This window comes from Anomalospiza imberbis, chromosome 3 (genome assembly GCF_031753505.1).
Source record: "Anomalospiza imberbis isolate Cuckoo-Finch-1a 21T00152 chromosome 3, ASM3175350v1, whole genome shotgun sequence".
In the NCBI taxonomy this organism is placed as follows: Eukaryota; Metazoa; Chordata; class Aves; order Passeriformes; family Viduidae; genus Anomalospiza; species Anomalospiza imberbis.
This window is the reverse complement of record NC_089683.1, coordinates 77,905,433-77,918,801: the sequence shown is the minus strand read 5'-3', so window position 1 is coordinate 77,918,801 and position 13,369 is coordinate 77,905,433. Positions and strand designations below refer to the sequence as shown.

At 51.6% G+C, this 13,369-nt stretch overlaps 1 protein-coding gene across 7 annotated transcripts in view; it reads left to right on the top strand.

Moving 5' to 3' along the window:
• Positions 1-12,847, top strand: part of TJAP1 (tight junction associated protein 1) — a 40,252-nt gene extending 27,405 nt beyond the window's left edge. For 4 of the 7 annotated variants that reach the window (XM_068185278.1, XM_068185279.1, XM_068185281.1 and 1 more), the window contains 6 exons: positions 3,065-3,093; positions 3,765-3,926; positions 4,536-4,602; positions 6,301-6,408; positions 7,097-7,180; positions 8,855-12,847. In XM_068185278.1, the coding sequence (XP_068041379.1) occupies positions 3,065-3,093; positions 3,765-3,926; positions 4,536-4,602; positions 6,301-6,408; positions 7,097-7,180; positions 8,855-10,171 (1,767 nt within the window). In that variant the 3' untranslated portion in view covers positions 10,172-12,847. Of the gene's footprint in view, position 1; positions 1,325-3,064; positions 3,094-3,764; positions 3,927-4,535; positions 4,603-4,965; positions 5,101-6,300; positions 6,409-7,096; positions 7,181-7,251; positions 8,055-8,854 lie in introns of those variants that run through there. The other 3 variants (XM_068185277.1, XM_068185283.1, XM_068185282.1) reach the window with 3 other exon arrangements.
• Positions 12,848-13,369: the final 522 nt, after the last annotated feature.

The window sequence follows — 13,369 nt, the reverse complement described above, 5'->3', positions numbered from 1 at the left end:
AACTTGCCAGGTGACAAAGGGCTTAACACCATTGCACCAGCAAATAGGGTTTAGTTACACCGAGGCAGGCCAGCTCGAGCAGGCAGAGGGGTTTGAGGTTTGCAACCTGAACTTCTCCTCATCGTGGTCCCTGGAGTCCAGCAGTGAGAAGGAAGTGGCAGGGTGCGGAGCAGAGTTGAACGTCAAGAGCCAGACTGTCTCTCCAGCACTTCAGCGTGGTGGGAAGATGGGGCAGCGAAGTGGGAAGCGGTGCCCAAACCGCAGTCGCGGGCACCGCAGCAAATTTGTGAGCCGTAGCATGGAGACAGTTCTGGTGTCTGGAGATGAAAGACACCATCCCACTTGCTCTTTCCAGAGCAGAAGCCTGGAACGCTCACTTATATTTAAAGAGCCTCCTGAAGTCCTGACACCGAGGAAGTTTCGTGTCTCCTCCACACACCTGCCTCTCAAAGGGATCCTGAAGCAGACCAACATGACTGGCTCATGCCCTGAGAGCTTATGCAAGTCCCGCTCAGTAGAGACACTTTGCCATGGTCGTGGCTCACGCAAATACAGTGATCCTCAGCTCTGCCTCAGCCCTAGGGAGAAGCGCTCCCTGGAGCAAAGCAGCAGCAGCAGGCCTGCTGACTCTGTCAAGCACAGGGAGAAGATCACAGAGGAAAAACTGCAGTTCTCCAAATTCCTGGATGAGATTACCCAGCGGGTGCTGAGTCCCAACCGCTTGTGCTCACTGGGGGAGACCAGGGGAGCAGAACAAGACCAGAGCTCTCCCCTTTTCCCTAGAAGCTCCGTGCAAGAAGGCCAAGGGGAAGGTCGCCTAAAAGGGGTCAAAACCAAGCATGCAACTGAAAGATCCCCCTGCCCAAGCAGAAGAAAAGCAGAAAAGAAAAGTGAGGGGCTGGGAATGGCTTCGGGCCAGAGAAAGTATGCTGAGGAAGCTGAGAGAGTTTCCAGACTAAGAAAGAAACCTGTCCTTGGGAGGAAGGACAGTAAGGGAAAACTCCTTTCCTTGGAGAGAAGGGTAGTAGATGTGTGTCAGTATGAGCTGCAGCAGCTGGCAGACCTGGGGCTGGCAGGGACATCCTCTGGGCAGCAGCATTCACTGTCTTCATGGAAAAGCAGTGCAGAGGGCAGAAGGGATGAAAGCAGTCCCTGTTCACAGCTATTACAGCCACACCATCAGTGTGTTAAGCTTGGGCAGAAGCGTACAGTGGAGCCGAACTACCCAGAGAAAGGATCCTGCTCCACTCCAACATGCTGGAGTCGGGAGGAGGGGCCTACCCCATCTAGATCCTCCCCTTCCTTCAACCTGGCACTAAACAAGGTAGGTGCCAGGGTCACCAGCTTGCAGGCAAGGCTCTCACAAAGGCCAAACCCTTACCTGGATCTCATCTAGTCTGTAATGCCAGGGCCAGAGACTGAGAGCAGGCCCCCAGAACTCATGTTGTGGGTACTTAATCACCAGAAGTTGCTCTCTTGTGGGTGCCACTCATGGCTGTGCTAGAGGTTGGGTATATCTTCCTGGGAGTAACCAGCTTCCCTTTGGCCCCAGGAGTTAAGGAAGGTAGAAACTGGTGCTGTTCTCCCCACTGCAGACTTCCCAGGTGTTTGCTGGTTGGAGGCTCTTCAGGCTGCTGAGTAGTAGGTGTGTGCAGGAGGCAGGCAGCTCCATTGTCAGGAGGTGCTGGGATGTTCCTAGTGCTTTGTGTGTGCCCTGTGCCTGGCTGCCTCAGGGTATTTGATCTTTGTATGATGGCTGTTTCAGGTCCTTTAAGCTTTCTCCTCTTTTCTCTAGCCTGCTTTGCAGTAATGCCATTACCTTGTATTAATAAGAATCACATTATCCCCTTTGCCTGGTCACTATCTCATCTGCTGTTTGTGTATTTGTGGGGGCAAGGGAGGCATTTGCTAGATAATTCTGTGTGAATTAACTGATTGCCAGGTGGAGTCAGGAGGTAAGAAAATAATGGATTCATGCTTTGCTCTTAAGAACAGGAGGGTGTATGCAGGTGTTAAAGACCATTCTTTTAAAGTGTGAATTAATGAAGAAAGCAGCCCCATGATGTCTTAAGGCCAGAACTGGGGTGGTGTATCTTAAGGAATTGTTAGCAGCTCAACAGCCTCGTTCTTGGCTGTCTGACATGGTCTCTCAGCCCAGAGCTGACTGTGACAATTAATAGACTATGTGAAGTGTGGCTGCACTTGGGTTTGTGAAGTGCATTTGGTATCAAGCACCAAAAATAATCTATGGGCAATCTGGACTTTGTGAGAATGATCAGAGTCCTGGCTTTCACAAAAAAAAAAGTTGTTTCTAGTGCTAATTAAATATCTCCCATCCATCCTGGCAGGCAGCAGCCATCTCATGGGTTAGCACAGAGAGTTCAGAATAGCTGAGCTGTGTGCTCTTGTCACTGCTCTCTGTCTCCTTGTTCTGCAGGGCTCTGCTCCAGCTATCTCTTGGGGATCTTGCCCATAACATTATCTTTTACAGGCTTTCCTGACCTTTAGTGTTTCTTCTGCTATCCTAGAATAGTTACAGTGGCTGGTTTCAGGTCTGCAGAAAGAAACCTTTTTTTGCAGCACAATCTGGATCATATAATTGGTAGCCATATTTTTCAGCTCCCAAATTATTCTCGCTCGTGATTTTTGTGGGGCTTCAGGGGCTGCACAAGTGATTGCTGTGGTGACTAGTGAATCCTGTGTATGTTGGCCTGTGAGATTCCTGCTGCCCACCAGCTGTGGATATGGAGGAAGGTGAAAGACCTGCTAAGGTAGTGATGTTACCAAAGAGATGCTGAGATGCACCATGGGAGGGTAAAATTACCTAACTTGTGTGGTGGTTTCCAGTCTTCTACCCTGAACCAGAACACACAGTGTGTTTTGGTATCAGACAGCTGAGCAGTGTACAAATCCTTGTAGTTCTAAGCTTGCCTAGTATGAACTGTCAGAGCAGGGGAGGAAGAGTCACAGCTAGGGTCTAGCAACCAGGACTGCCTTTTAGGACAGTGTAAGAGACCAACTCCTCTTCTAAAAGAATCTCACAGCTGTTTTCTTCCCTGTGCAGGAACCCTTGACGGATGCAGAAAGGATGAAGTAAGTGTCCTGCTCCCCCTTTATGCCTGTCATACTGCAACTGTGTGGGTGCTGATTCCTCACATCCTGCTTGTGCCACCTCCACAGTGAAGCTGACTGGCCCTGCAGGCTCCTCTCAGATCTTCAATCTTCTTGGGGCTGTGTGGGCAGAGCTTTGGTCTTTGCCTTGCCAACCTGTGCCTTGCATGTCCCTCCCACTGGAGGAGGAGGGAACGTGGATCCCCAGTGCAGGCACAGGCAGAGGAGTTGGTGGGTGTGAAAGAAAGTAGATGAAGTCTTTAACGGAGATGGAGAGAGGATTTTTCCTTTCTATTCATCCAACCAGGACTGGGATAAATTATTGATTGGTTTTCATTCATCAGTGAGGGACACTGGAGCTATGCCGCTCATCTTTCTTTATGCAAGCACTGTAACCCGAGAGGGCACTGGGAACCATGGCTGGCCAGCTGGCATGTATGTCTTTGCCCCTGCTCTAAGAGTGTTTGTCTGTCTGTCCTGACAGAGATGTACCCCTTGCTTCATGCATGGGAGTCTCCTGAGTGTTCAGTTTCCAACTTCCTGAGGCCCCTGTGAGGGCTCTTTGGCCGTAGTGCAGGGCAGCGGGGTGGGGGTGCTGGTGTGGAATACTCCTTGTACACTCAGTGGTACCTTGCTCCTGGTTCCTGCCCCAGGCTACTGCAGCATGAGAATGAGGAGCTTCGTCGACGGCTGACATACGTGACTAACAAAATGGAGGCAATGGAGAGGGAACTGGAGTCAGGTCAGGACTACCTTGAGATGGAACTGGGCCAGAACCGTGAGGAGCTGGAGAAGTTCAAGGACAAATTCCGTAGGTATGACAAAGAAAATGAGAGGGGTAGAGTTAGAAAGAACCCTCACACCAAAGACTCCCTCACCTGGCATGAGCAGGTTGTGCCCTGTTGTGCAAATCAAAGGTGTGCTGGAAAAGGTGCACCTCCAGACTCTAGGGGAGATAAAGGCTCTGCAGCCATTATTTCTTCCCAGGTACAATGTAGGAATGCTGCCAGCATGAAAGGCTGATGACAGGGAATTCTTCATCTGTTGGGTGTAAGCATGTGTGCAAAAAAAGCCACTGGTGGCTGCAAGAAAATACATCCTTGCTTTACCTGGAAAGTACCTTAGTTAAAAATCAGTGCCAGTCACTGGTAATGTGATTAGATGTGACATAGCTCAGAGGAGTCTTCCAAAGTAATCTACATCCCCTCCTGCAGGATCCTTTCACCCCACCAGCCTCATCTTGCCTCCAGTAACTTGGGGTCTGAAAGCCATCATGTGTCAGAGGTGAGGCATGGTTAATGTGCCTGGTTGTCTTAGTAGCAGATTTTCTGAGTTCTGGAGTTGGTGGTTTTCTTGGCACCTATGAAGCCAACTTGAATAGGTGCCCGAGATCCATTCCCAAGCATACAAACTTGTTTCTATAGGTTGCAGAACAGCTACACTGCTTCCCAGAGAACCAACCAAGACCTGGAGGAGAAGCTGCATGCCCTGGTGAGTGCCCTATTAAGTCACTAGAGAGATGAGGTGGAAGAGACCAGTGTGTGTTAGGAGGAGATGGGGGAAGGGGCCCTGTCTTTACCCAGCAGATGTGGCAGTGAGTGAGGGGTGAGATTCTGGCCATGATCATCTACTCCCCATTCTGGCTGGTATCATGAGTGGTTTTCTTGATTTACTGAACCCGTAAGTGGTCATGCATGAGAGCTTTGGTTCCTCACAACATAATTGCATGGTGTTCCGTCATGTTGCTTCGGTCCCTTTCAAAGTGCCAGGGATGTGTCATCTAGTCTTGGGGTGGTCATCCTGGGAGGACGGGGCAGTCAGAGCAGAGCCAATGTGCGTGTATGTCTGTTGTGTGCATTCATAACACTCATGGCTGTTTCTTTTCTCTCCCTCCCCCTCTCTTTCTCTTTCTCCTCCCCACGCTGCCGCTGGCACACTCTGGGCGCACTCACCTCTCAGGCCTCTCTCAGCCAAAGCTGGATTTTTGCAGTTGCGTCTTTTCGTTTGTGTGTTTTTCCTTTTTCCTCTTTACGTGTCTCAGCCTGTTGGTCTCGTTGTCAATCCCACATACACCATCTCAGATGGAGGGGCCCTAGCCCTTGTCCAGCCAAGGGCTCACCTGGTATTCAGCAGCTGCTCGCAGATGCAGCAGGTCCTAGCTTGCAGGGCTTCGTCTTAAGCGTGCTTGACTCTGAGCCAGCTGGAGCATGACATGTTGGGAAGTGGTGCCCATAAGTTGCAGCACTGCATAAGGTGTGGATGGCTGTGAGCCTTGTTTGCTCCCTTTCCTTCCCCTTCTGAGCTGTGAGCAGGCAAGTCAAATAGCTGAAGTGCTGATTGCCTCTGTGTAGCCCAGGATGAGATTTTTTGGTTCTAGAACTTGAATTTCTTGGGTTAATATTTACTACCGATTATTCATTGTGCTGGTGCCTGAAGAGACTGCATACTGGTGAAGTACTGGCTCCCCTATCCACTTGCCTGTTGCTGTGCTCTACCTGAGATGCACAGCTGGCCCTGCTGGTCACAGCCTCACAACACCCTTGAGCAGTTTGGAAGAACTTCTTGAGACAGCGACAGCTTGGTTGTTCTGAGCTGCTGTCCCTGTACCTGAACTGTTAGAGAGTCTGAAGAGGCAAGGTTGCCTTCTTTACAGAGGACATTAGCTGAACTTCAAATGAAGCGACAGGTCCTCTTACTTACTAGAGCAAGGCTAAACTCTTGCAAGATAGTGTCTTCCCCCTTTAGTCCATTCAGTATTGACCGCTATTTTCAAGCAGTACTCCTGTTTCGGTTTCCCCAGGAAGGAGGGCTGAGTATCACAATCTCAGAGGTCTTTGCTATCAGTGGCAGATTGGGATTGATCGCTCAAGACCACTAGCTTTTTGTGGGGCACCATGGGGACCAGGGGCAGAGAGGAAACATGCCGGTGCTGCAAGAAGAGATACTGCATCAAGGAGGTTCAGACTCAACCTGTTGTCTCTGTAGCTAGCAGAGTGGCTGGTCCCATTTGGCTTTTGGAATCACCTTCCTTTGAAGAGGGTTGTGTCCCTTGTCTGTCTGTCTGTCTGTCTGTCTGGAAGTTTTTTGTATCCCAGCTGAACATGTCATTGTGCTATGCTTGGGCTGAGGTGGGTGATAAAGCCAGGTTCTGTGCTTGAGAGTTTTAAACCTGGTATTCTTGCATCCCAGATTAAAAAGGCAGAAATGGACCGCAAGACGCTGGACTGGGAGATTGTAGAGCTCACTAATAAATTGCTTGATGCCAAAACCACCATCAATAAGCTGGAGGAACTCAATGTAAGTGTCAGTCTGCAAATGACTGTGAAAGTCTGTGAGGTGTGGGCTTTTCCTTTTGTTCAAAGTCATTAATGTAAAGGAGCACTTGAATGACTCCAGTGTGTATGGAAGTGCAGGAGCTGTACAGGATAGCAGGGACAGACAAACAGAAGAGGGTCTGAGGGGTTGAACAGGGAAGAACGGATCTTCAATTTTGATGTATTTGCTCTTTTAAGCTTAGGGTTTGACTTGAGTCTGGGCTGTACCTAAGGAGGGGTCATTCACTCCAGAGCTAGGAGGGAGCCTTTTCTACACCATTAATATAGAAGTTCCTGGATCCAGTGCTTGACTCTATTAACTGCTCTCAACTCCTTCCAGTCTGTCTGCATCATGAGATATAGCTGAGCTATGGGATGGGAGAGAAAAGGTGGGATTTTTGGGGATGGTTAAAATCCCCAGAGGGAGTGGGGCTTGATACACTGACAGTGGATATGCCAGGAACAAGGACTTGAGTTGAAAGGGACACCGTGGCTGAGTTGAAAGAAAATACATAAAAGTACAGGGAGGAGGGAATGGCAGTGCCCTCATGAACGATTCATCAGATGCCTCTTCTGGCTTCTGTTCAAGCAGTATCTGGTCAGTTGGTGCCTTTTTGGGTAAGAGTTTGGGCAAGTCTGACAGTGTTGCACACCTGTGCCCTCTCTTGCAGGAACGCTATCGACAGGACTGTAACCTCGCAGTACAGCTGCTCAAGTGTAACAAGTCTCACTTCAGGAACCACAAGTTTGCTGATGTGAGTAGTAATCCTGCTGAGGTGGGGAAGAAGGGCTCATGGGCTTTGACTGCATTTTGCTTTCTCCACAGGGCTGCTGGCCTCTCATCCTTTAGTCTCAGAGGTGGGGTGAGGTTCCTGTTCCCACTCCCACTGAGAATGCAGCACAGAGTTTCTCCCAGCTCCCCTTTCATGACAGCTCCATTTCACAGTTCAGCCAGGAGCTGTTATAAAAAGCACAATAACCTTGAACTTGATAGTCTGCTGGGTGTGTGCTGGTAGCTGGCAGGAGGACAGACCTCTCTCTACTCTGCGCCATCCTTTTTCCTTCCTCACCTGGCCACATGGAAGGGCCATACTGCCTCATAAGAAGCAGCAGTAGTCTGACCTGATGTCACTTACTACTCTGAGGAGAAATGTGTGAGGCAGCATTCAGGGTTTTCTAGGCCTTCTGAGCAGGAGGAGCTGGTACCAACTCACTGCCCCTTGTGGGGAGGGATGAGGGTGGGGGCAGTTCAGCTCATCCTGCTCTCATCTTCTTTCACATTAGTAGTATCAGTTCTTTGGTTGAAAGTATTGTCCAGGCCCTTAGCCCAGCTCTCTCTTCACCATACCTCTAGTCTCTGTCCCTTCTTATGTTCATCTCAGCAAAACTACATGCTTGTCTTTTTTAACTTAGCAGGTGACCACTATGTCACCCTCCCCCATTGTGTCTGAAATTAGCACTCTTGAGGTCAGTGTATCAGTTACTGCTGGGGTAACCTCTCTCCCAGCTGTCCCGCCTCTCTGGAGCTTTGAATTCTGCCCCCCAGAGCACTGTGTTCCACATGGCTGCCACTGGAGGGAGTTTGGTTCTGAGCAGCTATGCAGACAGCCTGCCTCACAGCCAGTTGTTGTTATGCAGTGTGCCCTGCACACCCAGATGTGCGTGCAGTTTCCTTCTGGCTGTGATGGGACAGACCTCACTGTGCCACTGAGTGGCTTGGGGACCTCTGCTCTCCACTTCATACTTCACTTGCCTGTGGTGACCCAGGTGAGGGCAGCTTGGCAGGGTAATGGGGAAAGCAGTAGTGCCCATTTGCAGGACTAGGGGTAGTGCTTACCCCCTGGTGAGACCCCAGTCCAACAACTTTGGTCATAAGCCCTGTGTTTGTCTCTTTGAAATGGAGAGAGTGAGGAAGCGGGGTGATGTGTTGGAGTTGGTAGGAACACAGGAAGGCATCGATCCTGGTCTGTGGGCAGGCTGCCAAGGCAGCATGGCTGCAATTATGCATTCAGGGAGCACTGTGGATCTCAGCAGTGGGGGCTGTAGAGTCACTTCAGTGCAACCACCAGCTGATTTTCCACAGATCAATAGACCCCTTCCTAGCATGTGCTGGCTGGGCCTTATCTCTATACTCACAGGCATGTGGGACTGAGCCCATGTGCTGTCTTTACCTGTTTGCTTTGCCACATGGGGCCTGTGAACCATGGCCTAGAAGCATGACTCCTATGACAGCTAGAGAGCCTTGTTAGTCACTCATGGGGCAGGTTTGCTTTGAAAAAAGATACCCTTCTGAAGGCAAGGTAGGTGAATGTTAGAGTCAAGATAATGACTACAAAATACACATGCAGGTTGGTTGGAAAAGGCAGATTTCATGAAACTAAATTGCTTGCATGGCTGCCCCCTTTTAATGTCCTTTTCCTTCTCCCTAGCTTCCCTGTGAGCTGCAGGACATGGTGAATAAGCATTTGCACAGCACGCAAGAGTCTGCAGGCCCTGGCCAAGAGGCAGCCCACACCCTGGCTCCATCTGATGTTGTGCCCACCTCAGTTATCGCCAGAGTCTTGGAGAAACCAGAATCTCTGGTTCTGAATTCAGCCAAGTCTAGCAGTGGCAGCTGTCCCATGGCTGAGGATGTCTTTGTGCATGTGGACATGAGCGGAGCCCTTCCTGATGCCTGCAACAGTGCAGGGCAGATGGGGAAGGAGGGAGGAGATGGGGGGAAACAGCAGAATGGTGGCTGCAAGCCACAGAGTAGTGTGGAAGGTGTGCCTGAGGAGGTGCCTGCCTTTGAGAAGCTAAGCCCATACCCTACTCCCTCACCTCCCCATCCTATGTACCCAGGGCGCAAAGTGATTGAATTCTCTGAGGACAAGGTAAGGATCCCAAAGAACAGCCCCCTGCCCAACTGTACATATGCTACGCGCCAGGCCATTTCCCTCAGCCTGGTACAGAGCGAAGATGAGAGCTATGACAGGCACCAGACACTCCCCAGCAGCCCTGCTTCAGAAGGGCACCGTTCAGCCTCCAGCTGTTCCTGTCAGCAGTCCCCCAAAGCAGCCAGGGCTCACGGCTCTTCCCAGAGCAGCCCATTCAGCAGCCCTCCCCAAATCCCGAGCGCCTTTGCAAGCTCTGCCAGCTCTGAGGAGGACCTGCTGGCTAACTGGCAGCGTATGTTTGTGGATAAGGCACCCCCCACCTCAGAGCGAGTGCTGATGAACCGCACGGCTTTCAGCCGTGATACAGCCCCCGAGCTCCAGAAGAGGTTCAGCCGCTCCATGCAGGAGCTGGGTAGGGCAGCCTCAGCTTACTCGGATGGTGAGGAGTCTGCACAGAGCTGCAGCTGGACCGTGAGCCGGGACTCAAGTGTGGACACAGACAGCACCGAGTCCAGAGCCCGCAGGAGCCATTTCTCCTCAGACTATGGTACAGATTTCTCACAGGATGAAGCCCAGAAGCTGTTGCTTGAAAGCGGTGGAGGCACTGCTGAGCCTGAAAGCCCCTCAACAGAGAAGCACAAGGACTATGTAGACCTTGGCATGCCTGAGAGCCCAGCTGAGGAGATAGAAATGCTGCTCCAGGGAAACGGGGAGAGCAGCCAAGGAGGTGTCCAAGAGGAAAGCAGAGAAGGCAGGGTCAAGCCTCCTTTCAGTCGGCCGCACCGTAGCCCCAAGAGGATGGGGGTGCACCACTTACATCGCAAAGACAGTCTGACACAAGCCCAGGAACAGGGCAACCTTCTCAGCTGAAGCAGAGCAAGAAGCAGCCACGCTTAGCGGAGCTGTGGGGTGCCCCCATCAGTCCACCTGAGGGAGAAGCCTCCCTTAGTACCCTCCTCCCAGGGGAAATCTCTGAGATTTATATTTATTCTCTTCTTTTGCTACCTGGAAGAGCTGGGATCTCCCTTCCCTGGCACCTCAGACCCTCAGTACAAGCACACGCAGTGTGCAGAAGCACACCCACTGCCTCGACACACTCGCAGCTCTCTTCACAGCCTCACACTGGTGCCTGTACAAGAGCTAGTTCTTGGTACCCCTTGTCTTGGTGCCTGTGCCTCTTTTTGCTCTCATCTCCCTTCCCACTCAGGTACCTGAGGCCCTGGGTGCTCTCGTGTTGCTTCCCTGCAGCTGCTCTGCTCTCTTTCAACTTGTGCCAACAGGGCAGAGTGCCTGTGTGGTGGTGTCTGATTCCCTGGGAGCCCCAGCGGCTGTGAGTGGGGCACGAGGACTCTCCCAGCAGATGGCTGTGTGCCGTGGGGATGAGCTGGGATTGCTGGTGTCTCATCTTCCTCCTGGGTTTTGTTGTCCCCAGCCACCACTGGGTGGGTCTCCAGAATCTGCCTCTGCAGGTGGCTGTCGTGTGTCTCCAGGGCTGGGCTCAGCACCTGGTCCCCACTGAAGCAGTGCACAGGGGCTGGTGCTGTGGTGTGGGGCAAGGGTGCTGCCTGCTGAGGTGGTTCGGGGAGGCAGTGCCTGGTGGGCGCTGGGGTTTCTATTTGTGTGTCTCCTCCCTCACACCTCTTCCCCTGTTCTCTGTGCTGTTGTTTTGTTTGAACGGTGCTGATGCTTTGCTCTTGGGTGGGCTTCTTTCTTCTTTCCAAGCCTTTGGTTTTGGGGTGTATTGTTTTTTTCTTTCCCCCACCACACATAAACAGACACAGCTGTTGGCAGCCGGTCTGATGCCTGCACTGAGGGTGTGTTGAGGAGTCTCAGCTATCAGAGCTGCGCTTCCCTCTGATCCTGGCCTCCAGCCTGCAGAAACCCCTCCAGATTTAAGAACAAAGTTTTGCCCCAGGCAAGCAAGGCGTGAAGGATGCTACCGGGCTTTTCTGGGAAGGGCTTGGTGCAGGGCCAGCAGGGATGCGAGGGCAGCATGCTGAGGAGCTGCTCCCTGCAGATGCACTACCTCATGGCTCGGCAGCAGCCCTTCACCAGGGTCTCCTTGCATGCCCCCTTCTCTGGGGGCCTTCAGGCTCCGGTGCCTCTCTGGGGCCTCCCTTCCTGGGTAGGGCTCTCTGTGTGTTTTTCCTAGAGTAGTGTGATATTGTGTGATTTTTCTTCTCAGTCTTGTGTGCTCAGTGTCTTGTTGGGGGGGAGGGAAGGGGAGAGGTCTGTAGATGTAGATATTTTTTTGAGGGCTTACAAAGCCCAGGCCTCCTGTTTTAATTTTGTCCTGTGCTCTTGTCTGTCTGGTGTTTCTTGGCTTCCATGGGAGTGCAGGGCAGAGAACAGCCCAGTTCCCTTCACCATACCCCCTTGAAACCCTGCCCTCAGCATGCCGTCTGGTTTTTGAGTTGGGTTTGTGTTGTCCTCCCACCCTACACCATGCAGGCTCTTCATTGGGCTGGAGGAGAGCATCCTTCTCTCGAGGAGGGAGTATCTGTTCATATGCTTACATCAAGATTTGCAGCCAACAGCTGTCTGGGAGGCCTGCTCCCCTCCCCAAACCCCTGTCTCTGTAAAGGGCTTGCAGCTTGTAGCTGGGGCCAGCCAGGGCTTCAGCTTGAGCCTGGAGGCTCCAGGGCCAGTGAAGGGGAGCTGCAGGCCTTTCTGGCAAGCTGTGTAGGTTGTTTTATGGACCCTGGGCAGAGCTGCTGCCTACACGCTCACCTTGTTTCCCACCTGGAACAGTTGTAGAAGTTGGATGCCACCCTCTGGTAGGGAGGTGGGACTCAGTATTTCACTGCAGTGTTTCGCTGTGCAGACAGGCTGAGAATGGGAACTTCCTCTGAGCCTGCAGAGTGTTTATCTCCCCTGTTCCAGTTGTGGAGGGGCAGGGGGTTGTCCTTGTGTTCGCTGCCATCAGCCACTCCACTGCTGCATTTCTTTTGTTCTTCTGCAGCACTGCTGAGGGTTTGCATCTGCAGCAGCTGCCAGACGCTGCCTCACAGATGTCACCTGGGGTTGGCTGCTCACTGAGCGAGCTGCTCTGGCTCTGAGGCTGCTGGTGGCCTGCAGTGAGGGTGGCATTGCCCCTCAGGGCTCAGCCCCATCTCCCCTGAATCCTGGCATGCTGGTCAGTGGACAAAACTCTTTCACTGAGGCAGCTGGTGCTGATGATGCTGAACAGAGCTGGCTTCGCTCTGCTTTTGGTCAAGGTAGACTGAAAAGCAAAACAATGAAGTGGAGGGGTGGCAAAGGTATGCCCACCACCTCAACAGACACTTGTGCTTTGCAGCATTAGGATGCTGGCAGAGGTTGAGGGGGAGTGGTGGCCTGAAGCAGCAGCAGAGCCCTGTCTTGCCCTGTGGGCATTGTGTTCTGTGCACTCCTGCCCACCTCCAGCAGTATTGGCTCTGGGGCCTTGAGCCCATCTGAGTTCCAGTGTCCCAACTCCAGACTGTTAATCTGTAACTAATGTGTTTTTTTCTGAGATTTTCAAACTGATGTATATTTTAAGACCAGAAATAAACTATTTTAAAAGTAGATGGCAATGGCTGTATTGTACTTGATACTGAATAAGTCCTAGACTAGAATGATCCTGAGCATGTGAAGGTGTAGAGCTAGCTACTCATGGTACAACGTCCCAAGTTTTTTGAAGTGTGTGTGCCACCCTTTGTCCCGTCCAGGGAGAGCGATCCTCTGACCTGTAAGCTGGTGATGTAAGCACCCCTCAGTGTTACTCGTACGTTTCTGCCTACCCCATTTCACATATTTTGCTGGCTTTACTGGCTGATGTACTTGCCTTGGCCCACCTCCACATTCTCATCTAGTGTAGGATAAGGTATAGCTAATCCTTTTAATAGTTGTTGGTTTTCTTGGAGTCCCAGTTTTTGGGATATCTGAGAGTATCACTTCACTTCAGAAACTGGGACCCCCTTGCTGGGGTTCCTAAGAGGTTTATAATTCTAGATTCAGTATTTTGTGTGAGGAGGGAGGATTGGGGGTGACTGGACATACCCCAGTCAGGAAGCCCTCCAAATAAGAGGCAGAGAGTTCCTGCAGGAT